The 18,230-nt window shown below is 32.3% G+C and overlaps 1 protein-coding gene across 1 annotated transcript; it reads left to right on the top strand.

Moving 5' to 3' along the window:
• Positions 1 to 3,907: 3,907 nt before the first annotated feature.
• Positions 3,908 to 9,919, top strand: LOC110417482 (calcium-dependent protein kinase 10-like). The gene is made up of 7 exons (XM_021429840.2): positions 3,908 to 4,771; positions 5,079 to 5,222; positions 5,354 to 5,506; positions 6,911 to 7,026; positions 7,139 to 7,306; positions 8,674 to 8,904; positions 9,230 to 9,919. Exons 1-7 carry the CDS (start codon positions 4,105 to 4,107, stop codon positions 9,401 to 9,403), a joined length of 1,653 nt encoding a protein of 550 aa, XP_021285515.1. The 5' UTR covers positions 3,908 to 4,104; the 3' UTR covers positions 9,404 to 9,919.
• The last annotated feature ends 8,311 nt before the right edge of the window (positions 9,920 to 18,230 follow it).

An 18,230-nucleotide genomic window follows, 5' to 3' on the forward strand; every position in this document is an offset into this window, starting at 1 on the left:
ATAAATTATAAACACTCATAGGCTTAAGAGTTACACACCTTGCTCTAGATATCGTAATCAAGAGCCAATTAAATCCAAAATTTTTACTTCTTCACTTTTAGGATTTGTTAAATCTTCAGCCACTCAAGTGTTTGGTTTCTAACAGTAATTCACACAGTAACTGAATAAGACCTTCTCTAAGGTAGGATTTTACTTGTGCTAGTAAGTTTTGTTTCTAAAAAAGGACCAAAATTCTTGCCAAATATTTTTTTTTGTCAAACAAAGAAAACTATTTTTTCTTTTCTTATTTTATGAAACGGTTGAAAAGTAGTTTTTAGGTTTCAAGTTTTTAGTTTGCTAATATAACATATTTATATAGCCAAACTAATTTGTAACCCTAAATACAACAATTATTTTTTAATTTAATTAAGTCTTTAAGAACTTAATTAATTTATCACTTTATTTTGGTCTTTTTCAATTAAGTCCAACTTAATTAATTATCCTTATTTAATCTCAATTATGTCACTTAATGTGTGTGACCCATTAGGCTTCTAAAATTTTAGCAATAAATATAAATCATAATCAAATAACAATTTGATAATTAATTTATATTTATAGATTATGAGCGGTATCTAGTAATACATCATGACTATCCAAATATTAGAGAGTTAATTATAAAATTGACAAAGTCCTGTAGTGATAAACCTCTCAGTGCAATACGATCCTTTCATCAAATATCTTGAATATGTTATGAAGCATGGCTTGGTGTCTACTTATGACATTCCATATTAGTTCTCATAATTCGTGACTAGCCTTATGAATTTAAGAAACTGATTTTCCTCAAATTTATTATGCTTTGGCTAAAGACTTTATACAAGTTAATCAAGAATTGAGAACAAGTGAGACACATCCCCTCATATCACTTGGGGTGATAAATCCTCTCTTGATCACTCATTCACCTTCGCATGCTTCATGACATATCTAAAAACACCCTATTTAGGCATTTGGTTGCTTCCAAACCCGTAGGGGTGAAATCAAAATATGTTATTCCCCATACAAGATGACCTGGTGTTCAAGTCTAAGGATTAATTGCACAACTATCACATGAGAACATTTTTTATAGACACTAGAGTGAAATATCAAATGGAGTTCTCATAGCAGATCATGTTCAATGAACTTGTTCTTTGACAAGCACCTACATATTATCCTCAAATATCACATATAATTCAATCTATGAGATCAATTGCTTACTTTCCAAGTAAAGAGGCTTAATATGTACCAGTCTTTAAACATTGTCAATACCTTATCTTGACAATACAATGATCAGAAACAATTTTAAGAACATAACTTTAATGCATAGTGATCTCATAATTATAACAACTTTATAATTCTTTTGCAAGGCCTTTATGTTCATGGGCTTCATCCAATTAATACTTAATAGCTCCTTATTATTGTACTAACATGAAGGAAAACATCTATCACATAAAATTATGTGATTAAATATGCATTAAATGACAATATATATTTCTTAATCAATCTAATTGGCTCAAGGGCATATACCAACATGACAATAGGAAGTTAATACGCTACATATTTTCAGAGAGGGTTATACGGTAACCAATTGTATGGCTAATAAAGATTTTGACGTAGATAATGACTATATCTTTTATCATGTTTTTCGAGTAGATATTAGAAAAGTATTATTAAAGATATGTCAAGGATTTGTTTTCCTTATCTGATTAGAGTTTAATGAATTTTTTTTAAATTTTTTTATTTACAAATTGATAAATCTTATTAATATTTGCAATAAAAATATGAAAAATTGAATTTAAATTTTTGTGTGATACTATTACCTATAATTGTAAATACTATTTATATAATAATTAAGAATTATTTAAAATGATAAATAATAATTTAGAAATATAATAATTAAAAATATCCGTATTTGTAAAAAACAATTTTTTTAAACATTTTTACATTTATAGATAATTATGAAATATATTGATTTTCGTGAACTAAAAGGTTTACTAGATAAAATATAAGTATGGATCTGCATGATTTAATAGTAACTTCCCAAAAAAACAGAAAGAGCAGCCATGAAATCCGATGGAGGCTAATTTTTAATTGAACAAAAAGGGTTGGTAAAAAGTTGGAAAGGGTATTTGATGACAGCACATTAGGCCAATGATTAAATGAAGGGTTTTTTGTGAGCTTTTGGAATTAAAAAGAGAGCCTGAAAAAGCTAGAAATCCCGCTTTATTCCCAGGCGTGGTAATAAAGCTCCTGTTCTGTTCCAACCCATCATCAAACACAATCATGGAGGCCATGTCTCTCACAGCATGCCCTTTTTTCGCTTTTGTGGCCTCTACTCCTACCGCCATCATTGCCCTTGCCACCTCATTTACCCTCTTTCTCTATCCTGGTTTTTCACCTTTCAACAGAGCCAAACTGCCCCTTTCCTTGCGTCTGCCTTTGAGCTGTGGCTCTTTGGGGTTATGGTTCAGCCCTGTTGGCTTGCGGGCAAAGCTAGGTGACCCATATTTCTTTCTAGGTTTGCAACTTTTTGGTCATAATTTGTGTTGACTTTAATCTTGGAATCTTGAATTTTCCAGCTCTGTTGGGTGGTGCTGTTAAGAAGGCTGATAGCTGCTTTCAAGGCTTTTGGTGCTTGTTTCATCTTGACCAAGTCTCCACCTAATTCCGCCCATTGGAAGCAAATTCCTAATCCAAGATTCTTTGCAATTTTGTCAAAAAGACAGCATTTAAAATATTGGGATTGGAAGAGAACGAGGGGCTAGCATTTGCCTTACGCAAAGGGTTTAAAACATGGCAGGTGGGGTTTGGGCCAAGGTTCAACAGAAAGTCAGTTATGGATTCTGTGAAGGAGTTCTAAGTTGATAACAAACACTTGAAGCAATCAATTTTCCCAAACGCTAAATTGTTTTTCAGCAACCAACCCATGATGAATGGGAGGAATAAACATCAATTCATGGGGGGGTCTAATTGTTTGACCACTTCAATCTCACTAATTGCAACAACTTGCAACTTGCAACTTGCAACTTGCAACCAAACCAAATACTAGTGTTCTTCCTCTCTTTCAAATAAGATGCGTTACCTAATAACATTAAATATAAGAATAGCTTAATCAAAATAATACTACTACAAGACCAACAGATACTTATTCAAATGCTTACTGTTTAATTTTACTGTAATTATGTTGAATATATCATGAGAAACAAAATTTATTATGATTAGATAGAATCCCAAATCCTACTTAAGGTCAGGGGTATATGGAAAAGAAAAAAATTTCTTGTGGGCCATATGTTGCTAATGAGATTATGACAAACTTAATTGTGCATTAATTAATTACTAAATCACCAACACTATGTATTCCAAAATTAGGAACTTGTTTTACTAAGTCTGCTGTCAAATGCATTGACTTGAAGCCCCATGGAAATGGAAGAGGACGGCAGTGACAGTAATGAAATGAAATGAAATTTGTTTCTCAGCTTCTAGATGGAATGGCCTCTTCCTATTCAAATAGGTAAACCACTTTCAACAACCTGAAAAGATGGACGGCTGTGATTAATGCAATCACTCTGGACAAAACACACATGTACATCAAATTAATTACAATGATGACGATGATCCATATGTTAAAAACGTAAATATGAGCTGCAATATTATATTTACAGATTTTAAATAATATGTTTTTTCATAATTACCAAACATCATAATATTATATAATCATGTCATTGTAACGCATAACTCTTTCTTAATTCGAAAATTTCAAGTAGAGGTCAGTTTAGTAAAATTAACTTAGTATCTCTTTCTCTCACAGGTCTGCAAATCATTTCCTCCAAATTCCTCACTAATTACCCCATTAGTCACGTAAATAATTAACAGTTAAATAATCATATCCAACCATATAAATTCTAATAATAAAATAGTAATAAAAAAACATAGGAGCACTGGTAAAAAAGAAAGAAATTTTCAAAACACCCAGTTTTTCTCAACTGACCCCGCGTTTTCTTCCTTCTCCTCCCTGCATTCCCCGTCGCCGCCACTCGACCAACCCCGAAACGCCGACGTCTTTGTTCTTTTTTGTTTTTAATTCTTTCTGTTATGGGAAACTGTAACGCATGCGTTAGACCGGACGACATCCCTGAAAGTAAAACGAACCGGTCCGAACACAGCCAGAGAGGTAAGAAAAAAACCCGGGAAAGGAAACCGAACCCATACGCCGAGAAAGTCCCCTCGCCGGCTCCGATCCGAGTTCTAAAAGACGTGATTCCACTTAGTCACCGAACTCGAATAGGCGACAAGTATATCCTCGGACGCGAACTCGGCCGAGGGGAGTTCGGAATCACCTACCTCTGCACGGATAGGGAAACTCGAGAAGCCCTCGCGTGCAAGTCAATCTCCAAGAGGAAACTCCGAACAGCCGTCGACATCGAAGACGTCCGACGCGAGGTTGCCATAATGTCAACGTTGCCGGAACATCCGAATATTGTGAAGTTGAAAGCGACATACGAGGACAACGAAAATGTCCATTTGGTTATGGAGCTTTGTGAAGGAGGGGAATTGTTTGATAGGATAGTAGCGAGAGGGCATTACACGGAGCGCGCGGCGGCGAACGTGGCGAAGACGATAGCGGAGGTGGTTAGGATGTGTCACGAGAACGGGGTTATGCATAGAGATTTGAAGCCGGAGAATTTTTTGTTTGGGAGTAAGAAAGAACACGCGCCGCTAAAAGCGATTGACTTTGGTTTGTCTGTGTTTTTTAAGCCTGGTAAGTAGGAAGATTTTAATTTTCCCCTTTTTTTTCAGGATTTATGTGGGTTTTTGATGGTTTGGCTGGTAAAGTTTGGATTTTTTTTTAATTTTTTTAAAATTGGGTTGTTAGAATTTTTCTTTTTATTTTTTATTTTCATTTTTCCAGCTTCTGGTTAAAGAAGGGTTTATGAATTCATTTTTGATTTGGCTTCTTAGATATTTGTTTAGGTGTTGAATCCTGGGTTTGGGTTTCGTGAGATTTATTTATGGGTTGTAGCTTGATTGCGCGATTGATATTTCTAATTTTGGATTTATTTTTATAGGGGAGAGGTTTTCAGAGATTGTGGGGAGTCCATACTATATGGCTCCTGAGGTTTTGAAACGAAATTATGGACCGGAGGTTGATGTGTGGAGTGCGGGAGTGATCCTTTACATTTTGTTATGTGGGGTTCCTCCCTTTTGGGCAGGTATTCCTTTTCGCACTTTGTGTTTATTTGTGGTTGTACAGTTGCAGTGACCGCACTCATCAAGCTTTTGTGTTAAAATGTTTTCTTCTTTTGAATTCTGATTTCGCTTTTCGTGTTGTTGCTTTTTTCAGAGACTGAACAGGGTGTTGCTCTTGCAATTTTGAGAGGGGTCATTGATTTTAAGAGGGAACCTTGGCCTCAGGTTTCCGAGAGCGCCAAGAGTCTTGTTAGACAAATGTTAGAACCAGATCCTAAGAAGCGGTTGACTGCTCAACAGGTGCTTGGTAAGTCCTCCAGTAGTTCTTGAGATGATGGATTTTCTGTCAGTACAACCCTATTTTCATATTTAGCTAAAAGTATTCAGACAGCATGTTGAGTATCGTGGGGTGCTTGCTGCCTCAGTATTAGGAATTATTATTGTTTTAAAGATTGAGGTCAGGTTAAATTAGGGATTCAATATGAATAACAAGAAAATTGGATTAACTATCACCACTTCATATTTTACTTTAATCAAGAGCAACTGAGGAATTTCTGAAATTAATAATTCACTGGATTGAGTTTTATTGGATCTTTTAGCAAACAAGCATGCAAGATCATTTTGTCATTCTTTCTAATGCTGGCATGGCTGAATATTACCAGAGTCTAGACTTACAAAAAGTTGTAGTTTCTTTGATATTGCTTGTATTCTTGAATTGGGAAAACTCGAGTCAAACTGTCTTTCTGCTGCTTTCTTTCAGGCTATTTGTTTTGATCAATCTCTAATCTTCCACAAGTCTGTGGCTATCCTAAGTTTATGTTGTTATATGAGGTACCCTTGGTTAAAGGTTCTTGCTTGGATGGTAATTCACCAGTAGGTTAAAGTCAAATACATGCTTCCTGAAGAAATATGGGAACTTTTTTCGCCTCCTTTCTTGCCAATACCTGTCTGAGAAGTGCTAAATCTTGGTCATTTGCTTCTATTTTTTAGGTTTTATTCTTGACCTGTCCAGTTAAGATATTTTCTGCTCGAATTTTTCCCCTTTCCAAGTCTGGACCATTTTAGGGAGTTCTGGTAGTAGTTGTCTCCAACTTTAGCTTAGTTTTGCCTAATGTTCTTTACAACCTGCACAATTCCTAAAGCATTTGTAATCTTGAAACAACAAATCCCTTCCATAATGATTTCAAGCAGCATGCTCACGTTATACTATGCTGCAGAGCAGTTGGATACACGGTATTTGGCATCTGATAATGAATTATGCATTGTTTGTTTGGTCAAATGCTGATAGTGGCAAATGTTGACATATGTATGCATGCATTTATCTAGTCTACACGTTAATAAACTTTATTTTTAAGTGATAAAGTAAATTTATCATGAAGTGAGCATTGGGGGGCAATATCATTCATATAGATGAGTTACTTAGTGGGAAAAGGCTTAGTTTGTTGTTGTTGTTGAAGAAAGAAATTCAACCTTTCAAATAACATCTGACATAGGAATAAGCAAAATTCATTAGATACTTACTTGCACAGCAATATTTCACCTTTTAATATTTCTATCACCAGAAATCATTTATTTTAATAGGTTATATATTAGCATTGCTAATTTTTTGAAATTCTCACAGGATCCTGTTTCTGACTTTCCTTTTTTAAAGTAGTTGTGTTGATTTTCACTTATTAATGTCTTCCTTCTTTTTCCTTTCTCTTGGGCACAGAACATTCCTGGTTGCAAAATGCAAAGAAAGCTCCAAATGTTCCATTAGGAGATATTGTGAGAACAAGGCTCAAGCAGTTCTCTGTGATGAATAGATTCAAAAAGAAGGCGTTGCGGGTAATGGTTTTTAGTTGGATTATGTGAAATTGTTTGTTCAGGACCAAAAATCATTGCACCCCCACGCAATTTGCAAGTATCTGCTGGTGATTCAATTTTGCAAATGCTGCAGGTAATTGCAGAGCACTTATCTGTAGAAGAGGTTGAAGTAATCAGAGATATGTTCACATTGATGGATACCGACAATGATGGAAAAGTTTCATATGAGGAGCTGAAGGCTGGGCTTCGAAAGGTCGGTTCACAATTAGCTGAACCAGAGATCAAGATGTTGATGGAAGTGGTATGGCTCAATCCTTGCTTACATCGAATCTGAAGTTTCATTTTTAACTTTGAGTTAAATGCACTCGTTTTGCGTGCATGTGACTTTTATCATGCTTCAGCCCATTTATGTTACTTTCAAGTTCTCTGTTCTGCTACATGCTTCCTCTAAGTAGCATGCTGCAATATGTGCTGAACATCCTCTACTAAATAAATTTTTTTCCTGTGGTTTAAATATAAAGTTGTCAAATTGATCATATTAGCATGCTAATCAAGCAAATGGTAATTGTGATTCAATATTTTGCATGTAGTTCTTAGTCCCTTTGTAGTATGATCATTCACTCAGTTACATTATGAGATTGCCATCATAGCTTTACTTTATATCAATTTATTTACTTATTGTCAAGTTATTTTTTATTTAAGGGATGTCACATTATGCACCATTGATTGTGTATTTCAATCATTAATTGGTGGAATTATTAGGAAAGTTATACTGTCAATGGTCCTTGGCTCCTTCTAGAAGCTGTAGTTTTATGTCTTGCATGAACCAAAAAATCAGCTCAGCTCCCTCCCCCCTCTTTTTGTTCTTGAAGAACCATTCCTTAAATCATCTATTGCTGAAATTTCAAATAAAAATCATCTATTGCTGAATAATTTACCATCTTTAACAATTATATTATTAAATTTTTATCGCAAGCACTACCTCTGAAACCAAAAATGTTGTAATTCCTTTTGGCCAATGATGTTGACCTCTACTTACACATTAATGGACTAGTTTTATGTCTCAGAAGCTACATCCTTTGTGAAGTTAAGAAATGGGATTACCTAACGGATGTATTGCGTATCTATGATGATTCGTAGAATTTATTTTCTTGCTTATTTTTTGAGAAAGATTTACATATTTACTTGTTTGCAATGCTTCTTATTTATTGGTTTTGAAACTTTTCTTAAAGCCATTGTTGGGCTAATAATAGGCTTTAGAAATATTGTTTTCCTTCATTATTATGTTTGGAGAGCCAAGCTGAGAGAGTAAGCTTATGTACTTGATATCATGAAGTCCTAATTGATCTATTGCAAATTCATTAAAAGCAACTTTTATCAGAGTTTATTTTTGGTTGCCCTGTCATATATGATTAAGAGAAACATGCACCATTGCAGTAGACCTTAAGAGGTTTTCAATAACATATGGCAACTTGAGTATTAATCACTAAACTGGATAATTGTAGTTCTGTCTACACTGTATTTCACACGTGTAATTTTTTTTGGTTTTTTGGATAGTTTCACATGTTTAGTTAACTGAAAGATCACAACTTAACATGATACATTATTAAATTTGATTACATGTTTTTTCTATAGTCTCTGTGTTGATCCAATACTTATTTGTAATAGGCTGATGTTGATGGAAACGGGGTACTAGACTATGGAGAATTTGTAGCAGTGACAATTCACTTGCAGAAGATGGAGAATGATGAGCATTTCCGCAGAGCATTTATGTTCTTTGACAAAGATGGGAGTGGATATATTGAACTGGATGAGTTACGGGAAGCCTTAGCTGATGAATCAGGTGAAGCTGATGTTGATGTGCTGAACGATATCATGCGTGAAGTTGATGCTGACAAGGTTTGACTTCCTAGCCAAACTAATTCCTATTGTTTCCTATGTTCAGGATGACTCCTTTTTTGCCACAATTTTGTTTTCATAAATATCACTTTCATGGTGCTTAATTGACACAGAAATATAACATCTGAGCAATTATTGCTTTAGAAATTTGTCAAAATAGATTCTGTTAAAAGAGGTTCAAATTTCACTGCAATGTTGAGGATTGTTAATTTTCACTAAAATTACTAGTCCCCTCTCTATTTCATATATTTTCTTCTGTAAGTTTGCATTTTCACCATATTAGATCAGTTATCTCATTTTTTTGTCCTTGTCCTCATTTATTCAGGATGGTTGTATCAGTTATGATGAATTTGTTGCCATGATGAAAGCTGGTACTGATTGGAGAAAGGCATCAAGGCAGTATTCGAGAGAGAGGTTCAAGAGCTTGAGTCTTAACCTGATGAAAGATGGTTCTTTGCAGCTCCATGATGCGGTTACTGGCCAAGCTGTTGCTGTTTGAGCTATATATGGGACCTATGACTTTGTTAAGCTTGTGCCTGCTGGATGTTTCTCTCACCCTTTTGTTGTCGATAAATGATTGTATATCTGGAAAAATAGCAGACGGGTGGCTTCACAGAGTGGCATTTAGGTTTAACAATGAGCTCTTGGAGGCAGACAGAATATTCTTTGATAACATGTTGACATGGCTGGCTTTGGTTGGTGTTTTGCTGCATGGAAGTGTGGATTAATCCGTTAGAGTGGTTAGCAGATGGTAGCATGTGAAGGCATGTCCATGTATATTTGTTCGTGTCATGTTGTTTGATGATTTACCTGGTATTATTTTATTTCCATTTTGTGCAGAATCTAGTATAGGGTTGTTCATAAGCAATGTGAGTCTTTGGAAAAATATTCCCAAGGTTTGTTATCCCATCCATTTGTGGTCTAATTTTCTCATGTAAAAGCTCCTATTGTTTGTTGGAAAAGGAAACTGAGAGAGACAGAAGAAAGGGTTGTTACTTATTGATGTTGTGATCAAGATTTATCACTGAAATGTAGGTAGGATGTGACCATCAACCCATTTAGGGGTTGCCTTCATAAATCATAACTAATTTAAACTTAAATATTGAGATAAATTAAAAGGAGAAAGGATAGTTTTACTTTTAATCTCATCCATTTACCATTAGATTAAATATGGATTGTAAATCTTTCAATATGGCCAATCTATTATGTCAATTTTTCCTAGTTTTTATCCGTCCAACCTGCTACAATTATCTTCTACAACGACTTCAAATGAATTGAAAGTTTATCTGATTGATTTAAACATTCCTTTTTTTTTCTCTTTTTTTTATTATTTACATCAAAACAATGTTATCTCTCCAATTTTTTTTGTCACATGTTTTCTTTATTCTATTAAATATCACAGCTAAATTTCCTCAAAAAAAGAAAAAAAGAAAAAAAGATGTCTTGCACACAATGCTAACTGTTTGGTATCCTTGTCAAGATCACCATGGTGACCTACATACATTGTGATCTTGTTATGTAAAAATACAAATGCAAATAGACTCTCTCTCTCTCGCACACACACACACGCACACATAAATATATATATCCCAATGATAAAAAAAATTTATATAAATTCAAACATACAATGAACAATATTGTCATAGAAAAAGAAAATGAATTTCTGAAACAAAAAATTACACCGACTCAAAGTTGCTTCATTTTGTTATATCTTTCTGATTCAGAAAAGTATCAATATACCTTTTATGTTTATTTTGATTAATTGAAGATAAGTTAATTTATTTAAAAAGATCTATAATTTTATAGGTTAGAAATATAAGAGTAACTCAATCTCATGTATACACTTTTTGATGGAATTTAAAAAATATCTTAGTAAGTCTTATTTATATCAAATGTTAAAGTTTTTACATGAAAACTATTGTCTTTTCACCTTTGTAAGCAAAAATTCAACAAAGAAAAATTTGGGTTATTATTACACACATTTGTTGGAGACCTTGAAGATCAATTTTCGTACACAATAATATTAAAAAATTCTTTATATAATTTCATGTGCATTATTAAGTAATTTACATTTATTACTCATAATCACATATTTATATGCAATTATATATGTTAAATGAAGATAAAAACCATTGACTATATGAAAGTTAATTTAGATTCCCTTAATTAACCGCTCTCCCACATGTTTATTGCATTGTTGATTACTTTAAAAAAAGAAAATTTAAGCATATTCACTATCAATGTTCATAATATTCAATAATATATGCTTATTTTATGAACGTTACTTGCAATTGAAAGTAGATTAATTGAATTTTCTCTATCAAAGTTCAAGTGACATCTTTCCAAGTTTGGACAATTTTTCTCCCAAATAGTCTAGCACATCAATAATTGAGAGCTTTTTCCTTTTTTGGGTACAATATAGTTAATGTATGAGCTACAGTGTTATACCAAAGGACTTAACAATTTAAAGGTTAATTAATTGCAAACTCAATTAGGCATAACTTATGCAAAGAAATTAGAATGGGTTCTTTTTTATTATAATTTTCAACATTTTTATATTTTTGATTTGGAAATTTCATACTCGATATTCAAGATTTAAAATATTCTATTAGGAGTATATTATTCTAACAAGACATAATATATTAAAAGGGTTTATATTTGATATACTGATAATGTATAGTTTCTATATTGTGATAATTTCAATTTTTATGTAATGGTAAAATGTAAACCTACTTGGTGAGTTTAGGAGAATCTATGAATATGAAACTAGTAGCGAGATTTTCTTGGAAAGCCAATGTTTTTTTAAAAAGGTTTTAAGTTAAACAAGACAAGGGAGGAAAGATATGGTCAAAAGAGTGAATTTTTGCTAAGAAAATTATATTTTGTTGTAAAAGTATCGATACCTTAATAATAGGTATCAATACTTATGAGGATAGAATACCTTGGAAAGTATTCTATGTGAAAAGTATCGATACTTAAAGAGGAAGTATCAATACTTAAAGGACAAAATGCCTTGCAAAACATTATGTATGAAAAGTATCAATACCTCAAAGGGAAGTATCAATACTTAATGGTCAAAATGCTTTAGAAAAAGCATGCCTTGTGAAAAGTATCGATACTTATCAAAAAGATCAATACTTGAGGTGAAACGTATAAAAATAAAACCCCTTCAGACTAAACGCCCATTTGCTTTTCGTTTCTCATAATGTACCTCTCTTTTTTCCCTCTCCCAAATTTCTCTTATAACCATCCAAGAGTAACTTGAACTCAAGTTTTAAATTAATTAAGGTAAGGTTTGCAATCTTTCGAACACATTTACCAATTGGTTTTCGAATTAAATCTCTCATTAAGAGAAATTTTTATTTTTCTCTTAATTGTGAGGATTTTCAAATTGGTTTTCCTGACATAAGCTCACCAAGATAAGTGAAAGGAAGGATTAAGTATATGGTAATATGAACTATGGGTTATAGAAACTTATGAGCTAAACTAGAGTTTGAGAAAACAATGTTTTTGTTGATTACATGTGTTGATTGGTTTAGGTTCCATTAGGCTCCCAAGTTTGATAGCTAGAAAAGCTTGGTTAGGTGACCTTGCATTATGTTGGTGGAATATAAGATGGGTGGACTTGCATTGAAAAATGTTTTACTATGAAAAGCATGACAAAATATGTGTTTGAAATGAATGTGCTTAGAAAAATGTTTTTGTTATGGTTTAACTATCGAGGATAGGCAGATATGTATGTATATATGTTTTCATATGATGAACTTGCATGGGAACAAGCCTTGCAAATTGCGTAGTACGTCAAGGATATCATGTTGTGTGTGGTTGTGTTTTCAAAGGTAAATTCTTAATGTTTTATAAACTTATGTGATGTTGAACATTTTGAGGATTTGTAAAATTTTATATGGTGATGGCAATGTAACTTTGTGAGTTGTGGACTCCTTGATGGAGGGATTCGAAATGATTTGTATGTACTGAGTGGCATCGTAGTAAAGCTACATGCCTTATGATTTTTGATTATGAGAATCATGTAAAGGACTTTATAATGGCTTATATGAGATAAAAGCTTTTGGTGAAGTAGCTTAGGTGAAGGACTTGTCCCAGTTACGATATCACTAGACATTGTACTCAATGGGATCATCCTAGCTAGCCTTGTAGCTGAAGGATGGCACAAGCATTTATGAGGTCATTAACCATAGGCGCTAGACCGTATCATGAGGATTAGCTACCTAAATATCATCCTTGATAGTTAAGAATGAAATACACCATCCGTTGGCTTAAGGTCCATGGGACCAAGTTTACACATAGTGCTTCACTAGTATGCTCCACATAGCTACATTTGATGAGTTATGAAATAATATTGTAAGTATTTTGATTTAATGACAAAGTCAATTTTAAAGTATGTTTTCAAAAGGAATAGTGTGGAATAGAAATGTTTTGAAAGATGCTTTGTGATTAAATGTATATGGTTGTTGTTAAGAATTTTGGAGAAATATTAAAGTACTTCAAGCTATAGAATATGAAGCAAGTATTGATACTTTTGAATAAGGTATCGATACTTGTTCTTTAGAGCTGTTTTTAAGAATATTTTTGGCAAAAATATCGATACTTTTAGGACAGAATAGGTGCAAGGGATATTTTGTGGCTAAAATATCTATACTTGCAACTTGTTTTCTCAAATATGTGGATTTTCAACTTCGTTTACCTGTAGAAGCCTTGCTACCACAAATTAAAACATAAGTATGCATAGAAATGATTTGGAAATTGTACGCGCATTCATGGATATAGCTTTAAACTAAAATTGCATAGTTTCAATGAGAAATTGCATAGTTTTAATAAGCTCCCTTGTTCAATTTGCTTCCCTTCTTATGTCCTTTATTGAGTTTATGCTTACCATTTTCAAATTACATGTTTTAGTTTCTCAAATCCGAAGGTGGCCAGATTGTAAATTGGGAAGTCTTACCCATACCCTTATCCTTCAACTAGTAGGTGTTATCATGGCATTCAGGAACAGTCATTTCCACACCTAGAGTTATTCTGTTGTACGATTATGGGTCCATGTGTATGTGATAGGAGTCTTGTACAAACATTGATGTAGCCCGGGAATGGATTGTGACAAATGTATTGTTAGCTCACCAAATGCTGCTACCTTATTAATGAAGTAAAACTAAAAATATTTAAGAGTTTAAAACTAAATATTAAAAGTTTCCTTAAAAAATAAAAAAAAATCTTTTTTCCTCTCTTCAACTCCATTATCTTCTTCTTCTTTTAGGTTTGATAAAATTGTGTAACTTCAAATGTAATAGGATAATTAAAAATGTCAAGGTAATTTTTTTTTTTGAAGTGCTAAGAACAAGTATATGAAATGCTTTCAATAACAGCACAAATAAGGGCAAATCCTCTTTTGTTTACGACACCCTCAAAAAATTTTTAAAAAAATTATATCGTATAAAATTTTTAAAATTTTTCATATATTATCTTAATGGTCCCTTCAAAATAATTTTTTACTTAATAATTAATACAAATAAAGAATAATAAAATGATCCCATATGTCTCACTCAACTTTAAAGTTTTTTTGTTTTCCTTTTTCAATTCATATTGTTATTTTTATTTATATTTGTTTATTTTTTTCATTTCTATTTTATTTACTCATATTTTCTAAGTTTCTATAAATATTCTTATCCAAATTTCTACAAATCATCAACCATATTCTTTTTCTTTCGTTTTTATTATGTCATATATGAGTTCTGTCTTCTACTTGCTATGTTCTTTTATTTTTGTTATGTAGATTTTATTTTTTATGATTTTAATTTTAAAATTTAATAAATTATTATGTAATTCTCAAAATATAAGTAATAATGTTGCACTATTACTTAAAATTTCATCAATGTATCATTTTTTTATTAATCCAGATTATGTAAGACTAAATATCTTGAGTACATCTTTTTTATGTTCTTTACATCTTATATTTAGTTAAAAAGAAATTATCTTGAATACGTAGTCTTTAAAAAATCTTGATTATATAAGAGAAAATTATTATTCCTTTATATCATATTTAACTATTTATTATTTATGCATTATAATTTTATATTTAATATTATATGTTTAAATAGAAATAAAATAAGAATAATGGATGTTTGCTACATTAATTTTTTTAAAAGTTTGATTAAAGTATAACTAAGTTGAAAACAATTGACAAATTCTTCAAAAACATATACACAAATTGTCCAAATGATTCTCCTACACTTGAGCCACCAAGCCTTAATGCTTCAAATCATGAACAAGAACAATGTAAATCAAAACATCCAAGACTCAATTCTAAAGAAATGGTTATTTTTTTAGTACATAATTAATAATTGATAAATTTGAATTTAGAAAATATAGTCGAGCACTAAAGGACTATTGTAAGTCTTTCTTTTCTTAATTTACATGTCATATAAAATTATTTTCTGTTATTAATCTTTTGATTGTTGGTTAAGTTTTTTTTTAAGCTGAAAAAATTTCTCAAGGCCAACTACCATGTTAAAGTTTATGAAAGATAAAAAAGAGAAGCACACTAAGGAATGGGACATGAACCTTAAGTTTAAAAGTACATGAGAAGCAATAAGTCCTAGAGGAAGTGTAACTTCCTTTGCATAAAATCTATTAAAGCATGAGCTAAATACTATTACTTGCTTACAAGAAATGAAATAAATAAGGAGTACTACTCCTTTACATATATTTAAATCTAACATAAGGTAAATTAATTCTATCTAACTTTAAGATACCATTTAGCTCACCTTCGACATTAAAGAACACCTTAAGCCCTTAATGTGAATAGCCTTGGTTGGAGACGAAGTCTGCAGCTTGGTTACCCTCACGATAGATATGAGTTATTCAGTAAGTAAAATGATGTAAACATTTTCAAATGGAAGATAAGATATATCAAATGCCATATGATCCGGTACTCTTTTCCAACATCATGTTTACTACCACCTTGGCATCCATCTCAATCTAAATTTTTGAATTTCGATCGTTGATTTGACTTGAGGTGGAGTGGAGTCCCATGCCTTATGACTATGTGTGTGCTTGCAAGGATGGTGGCACTAATCCCACTTGTGATTCCTACTTGCAGTGCTTTAATACTATCTGTTGAGATTCCTCTAGGTGATACAAATGTCAGAAGATTACTCTAATTAATGATTTGATTCCTTACTAACTGCTTTTGTGCTGTGCGTGATCTGTTCTCTACCCTTGCTTCAGCACGCACGTGATTTGTTTTTCAACCCAGCAGCTTTGCCCTGCAACTGATTTGTTTCTCTGCCAGTTAGTCATCGTGCATGATTTGATGATGCCTAGAGCAAGATCGCTCATTTGATTTTGTTTGACAATGATGACATGCATCGGGTATGGCATGATCTGATTTGAAATATGAATATGTGGTGACCACTATGAATGATATTTGATGAAATGCTTTGGAATGAGCAATTATTTGTATATGAAATTTGAGGTTGGGCTCGACAACTAGGTGTATCAATGAAGCCTAGTTTGATGATAACAGCTTTAAGGGTAAGCCTTGATTTGATATGATTTGATGTGAGGACACAAAACTTGTGAATTGTGGATATAATATGTCGTTGAGATGTAATCTGACAGAATTTAATAAGATGAGTTGTACATGTTAGATATTAGGATGATCCTTGCACCTTTTGAATTGGAGATGTTTGAATATGAATATATTATGGCTAGATAGGCCTAGATATATATAACATATATATGAAATATTATGTTATGACAATATGCCCTCACTAAGTATTTGATGATTCACTTTTCTGTTGTGCCATGTGCAGCTAAGAGAAGTTATGGGGTTACATGGCAAGAGCGTCTATTTGACGGACATGTAATTGGCATCCAGTAGGTCTCCCTCCCAACGTGTCATTTAGTTGAGTCTATATGGGCCTTTCGCCTTCCAGTTTGGTTAGCTTGTAAAATATGTTAGGCACAATGTGCCATTTAAATTATATAAGCGTTGTTATGTACGATTTCAATTTGATGGTCAATATATGTCCTTACGAATATTTGTGTGGATTGTGAGCTAGAGATAAGGTATCATATTTGAATTTTATTATGATTATTTGATTATTAAATCCCTTGGCTATATGTTATATGATTATAAACTTTAAGGCTTACTCTAGTCTAGCGGGCTTGCTTGCTGGGCTCGTGCATCAATCATGGACCCTCAAGTTTGGGTGTGGCAATCATGTACTTTTATTTTGAACTAAATAGGTTTTTATAATTAACAATCTACTAATTACCATTAGTCAAAATGTTAATTCACATTATAGGTGAAAAATGTCATGTTACGATCCATTATGATATATCAACATGTCATGTAAATATTACATGTTATAAGAATCAATTACATGTTATCTGTCAACATTACATGTTATAAAGCATACAGATGATGTTACACCCCTGATTTTTGATATGGCCTAAATGTGATGTTGGCCAAGTGATTTGATAGTAAACTTGAAACTTGATGTACATGTTTGTAGATCATACATATGAGCTATTGTGGTTTATAGAGAAAGACTTTGAATTTCAGTGTACATTGAGGATTCTAATAATATGATATATGAACATGCGAAGGCTCAAAATAATGTTGTGTATATGTTTGGCACATAAACTTTTATAAATATTATGTTTAATGAAAATTATACTAAGTTTTGATTTGTCTACTATGTGACATAGAGCATAATAAGGATTTGGATCTACATGATGAGTACATGCTTTGATATTGAGCATTCTTGATGAGTTGAGATAGGAATGATAATTGTGGCACTTAAAGCACAAAACCTTAAGACTTAGCCAAAAATTTAAAGAATGGGAAATAAATCTTGAATTTTGAAGTTTAGATTGACATTTAATTGTGTGTTTAAGTATATGAATGAGGATTATGAGTTAAGATAGTCATTTTGAAGTATGACTTAAACAAGAAATGATTTTACGGTGTTAAAGTTTGGATTTTTGGAAGTTGGAGTACAGAAAAGGTGCAATCTAGGCAAAATGTATCAATACATTAACAAATGTATTGATACATTCTTAGTAGGATAAACATCTATCGATACATTGTCTAAATGTATCAATAAATTTGAAACAAGGGACATTATGTGGGAAAAATTATTGATAGATTCCAAAATCTATCAATTCATTTTAGGCAGAGAGCAATATGAATAAAATGTATTGATACATGGCTTCATGTATCGATAAATTTGAGGAAAAGATGTATTGATACATTAACAAATGTATTGATACATTCTTGGTAGGATAAACATCTATCAATACAT

The sequence above is a fragment of the Theobroma umbraticum genome, unplaced genomic scaffold (assembly GCF_002168275.2).
Source record: "Theobroma umbraticum cultivar Fairchild unplaced genomic scaffold, ASM216827v3 scaffold_50.0, whole genome shotgun sequence".
In the NCBI taxonomy this organism is placed as follows: domain Eukaryota; kingdom Viridiplantae; phylum Streptophyta; class Magnoliopsida; order Malvales; family Malvaceae; genus Theobroma; species Theobroma umbraticum.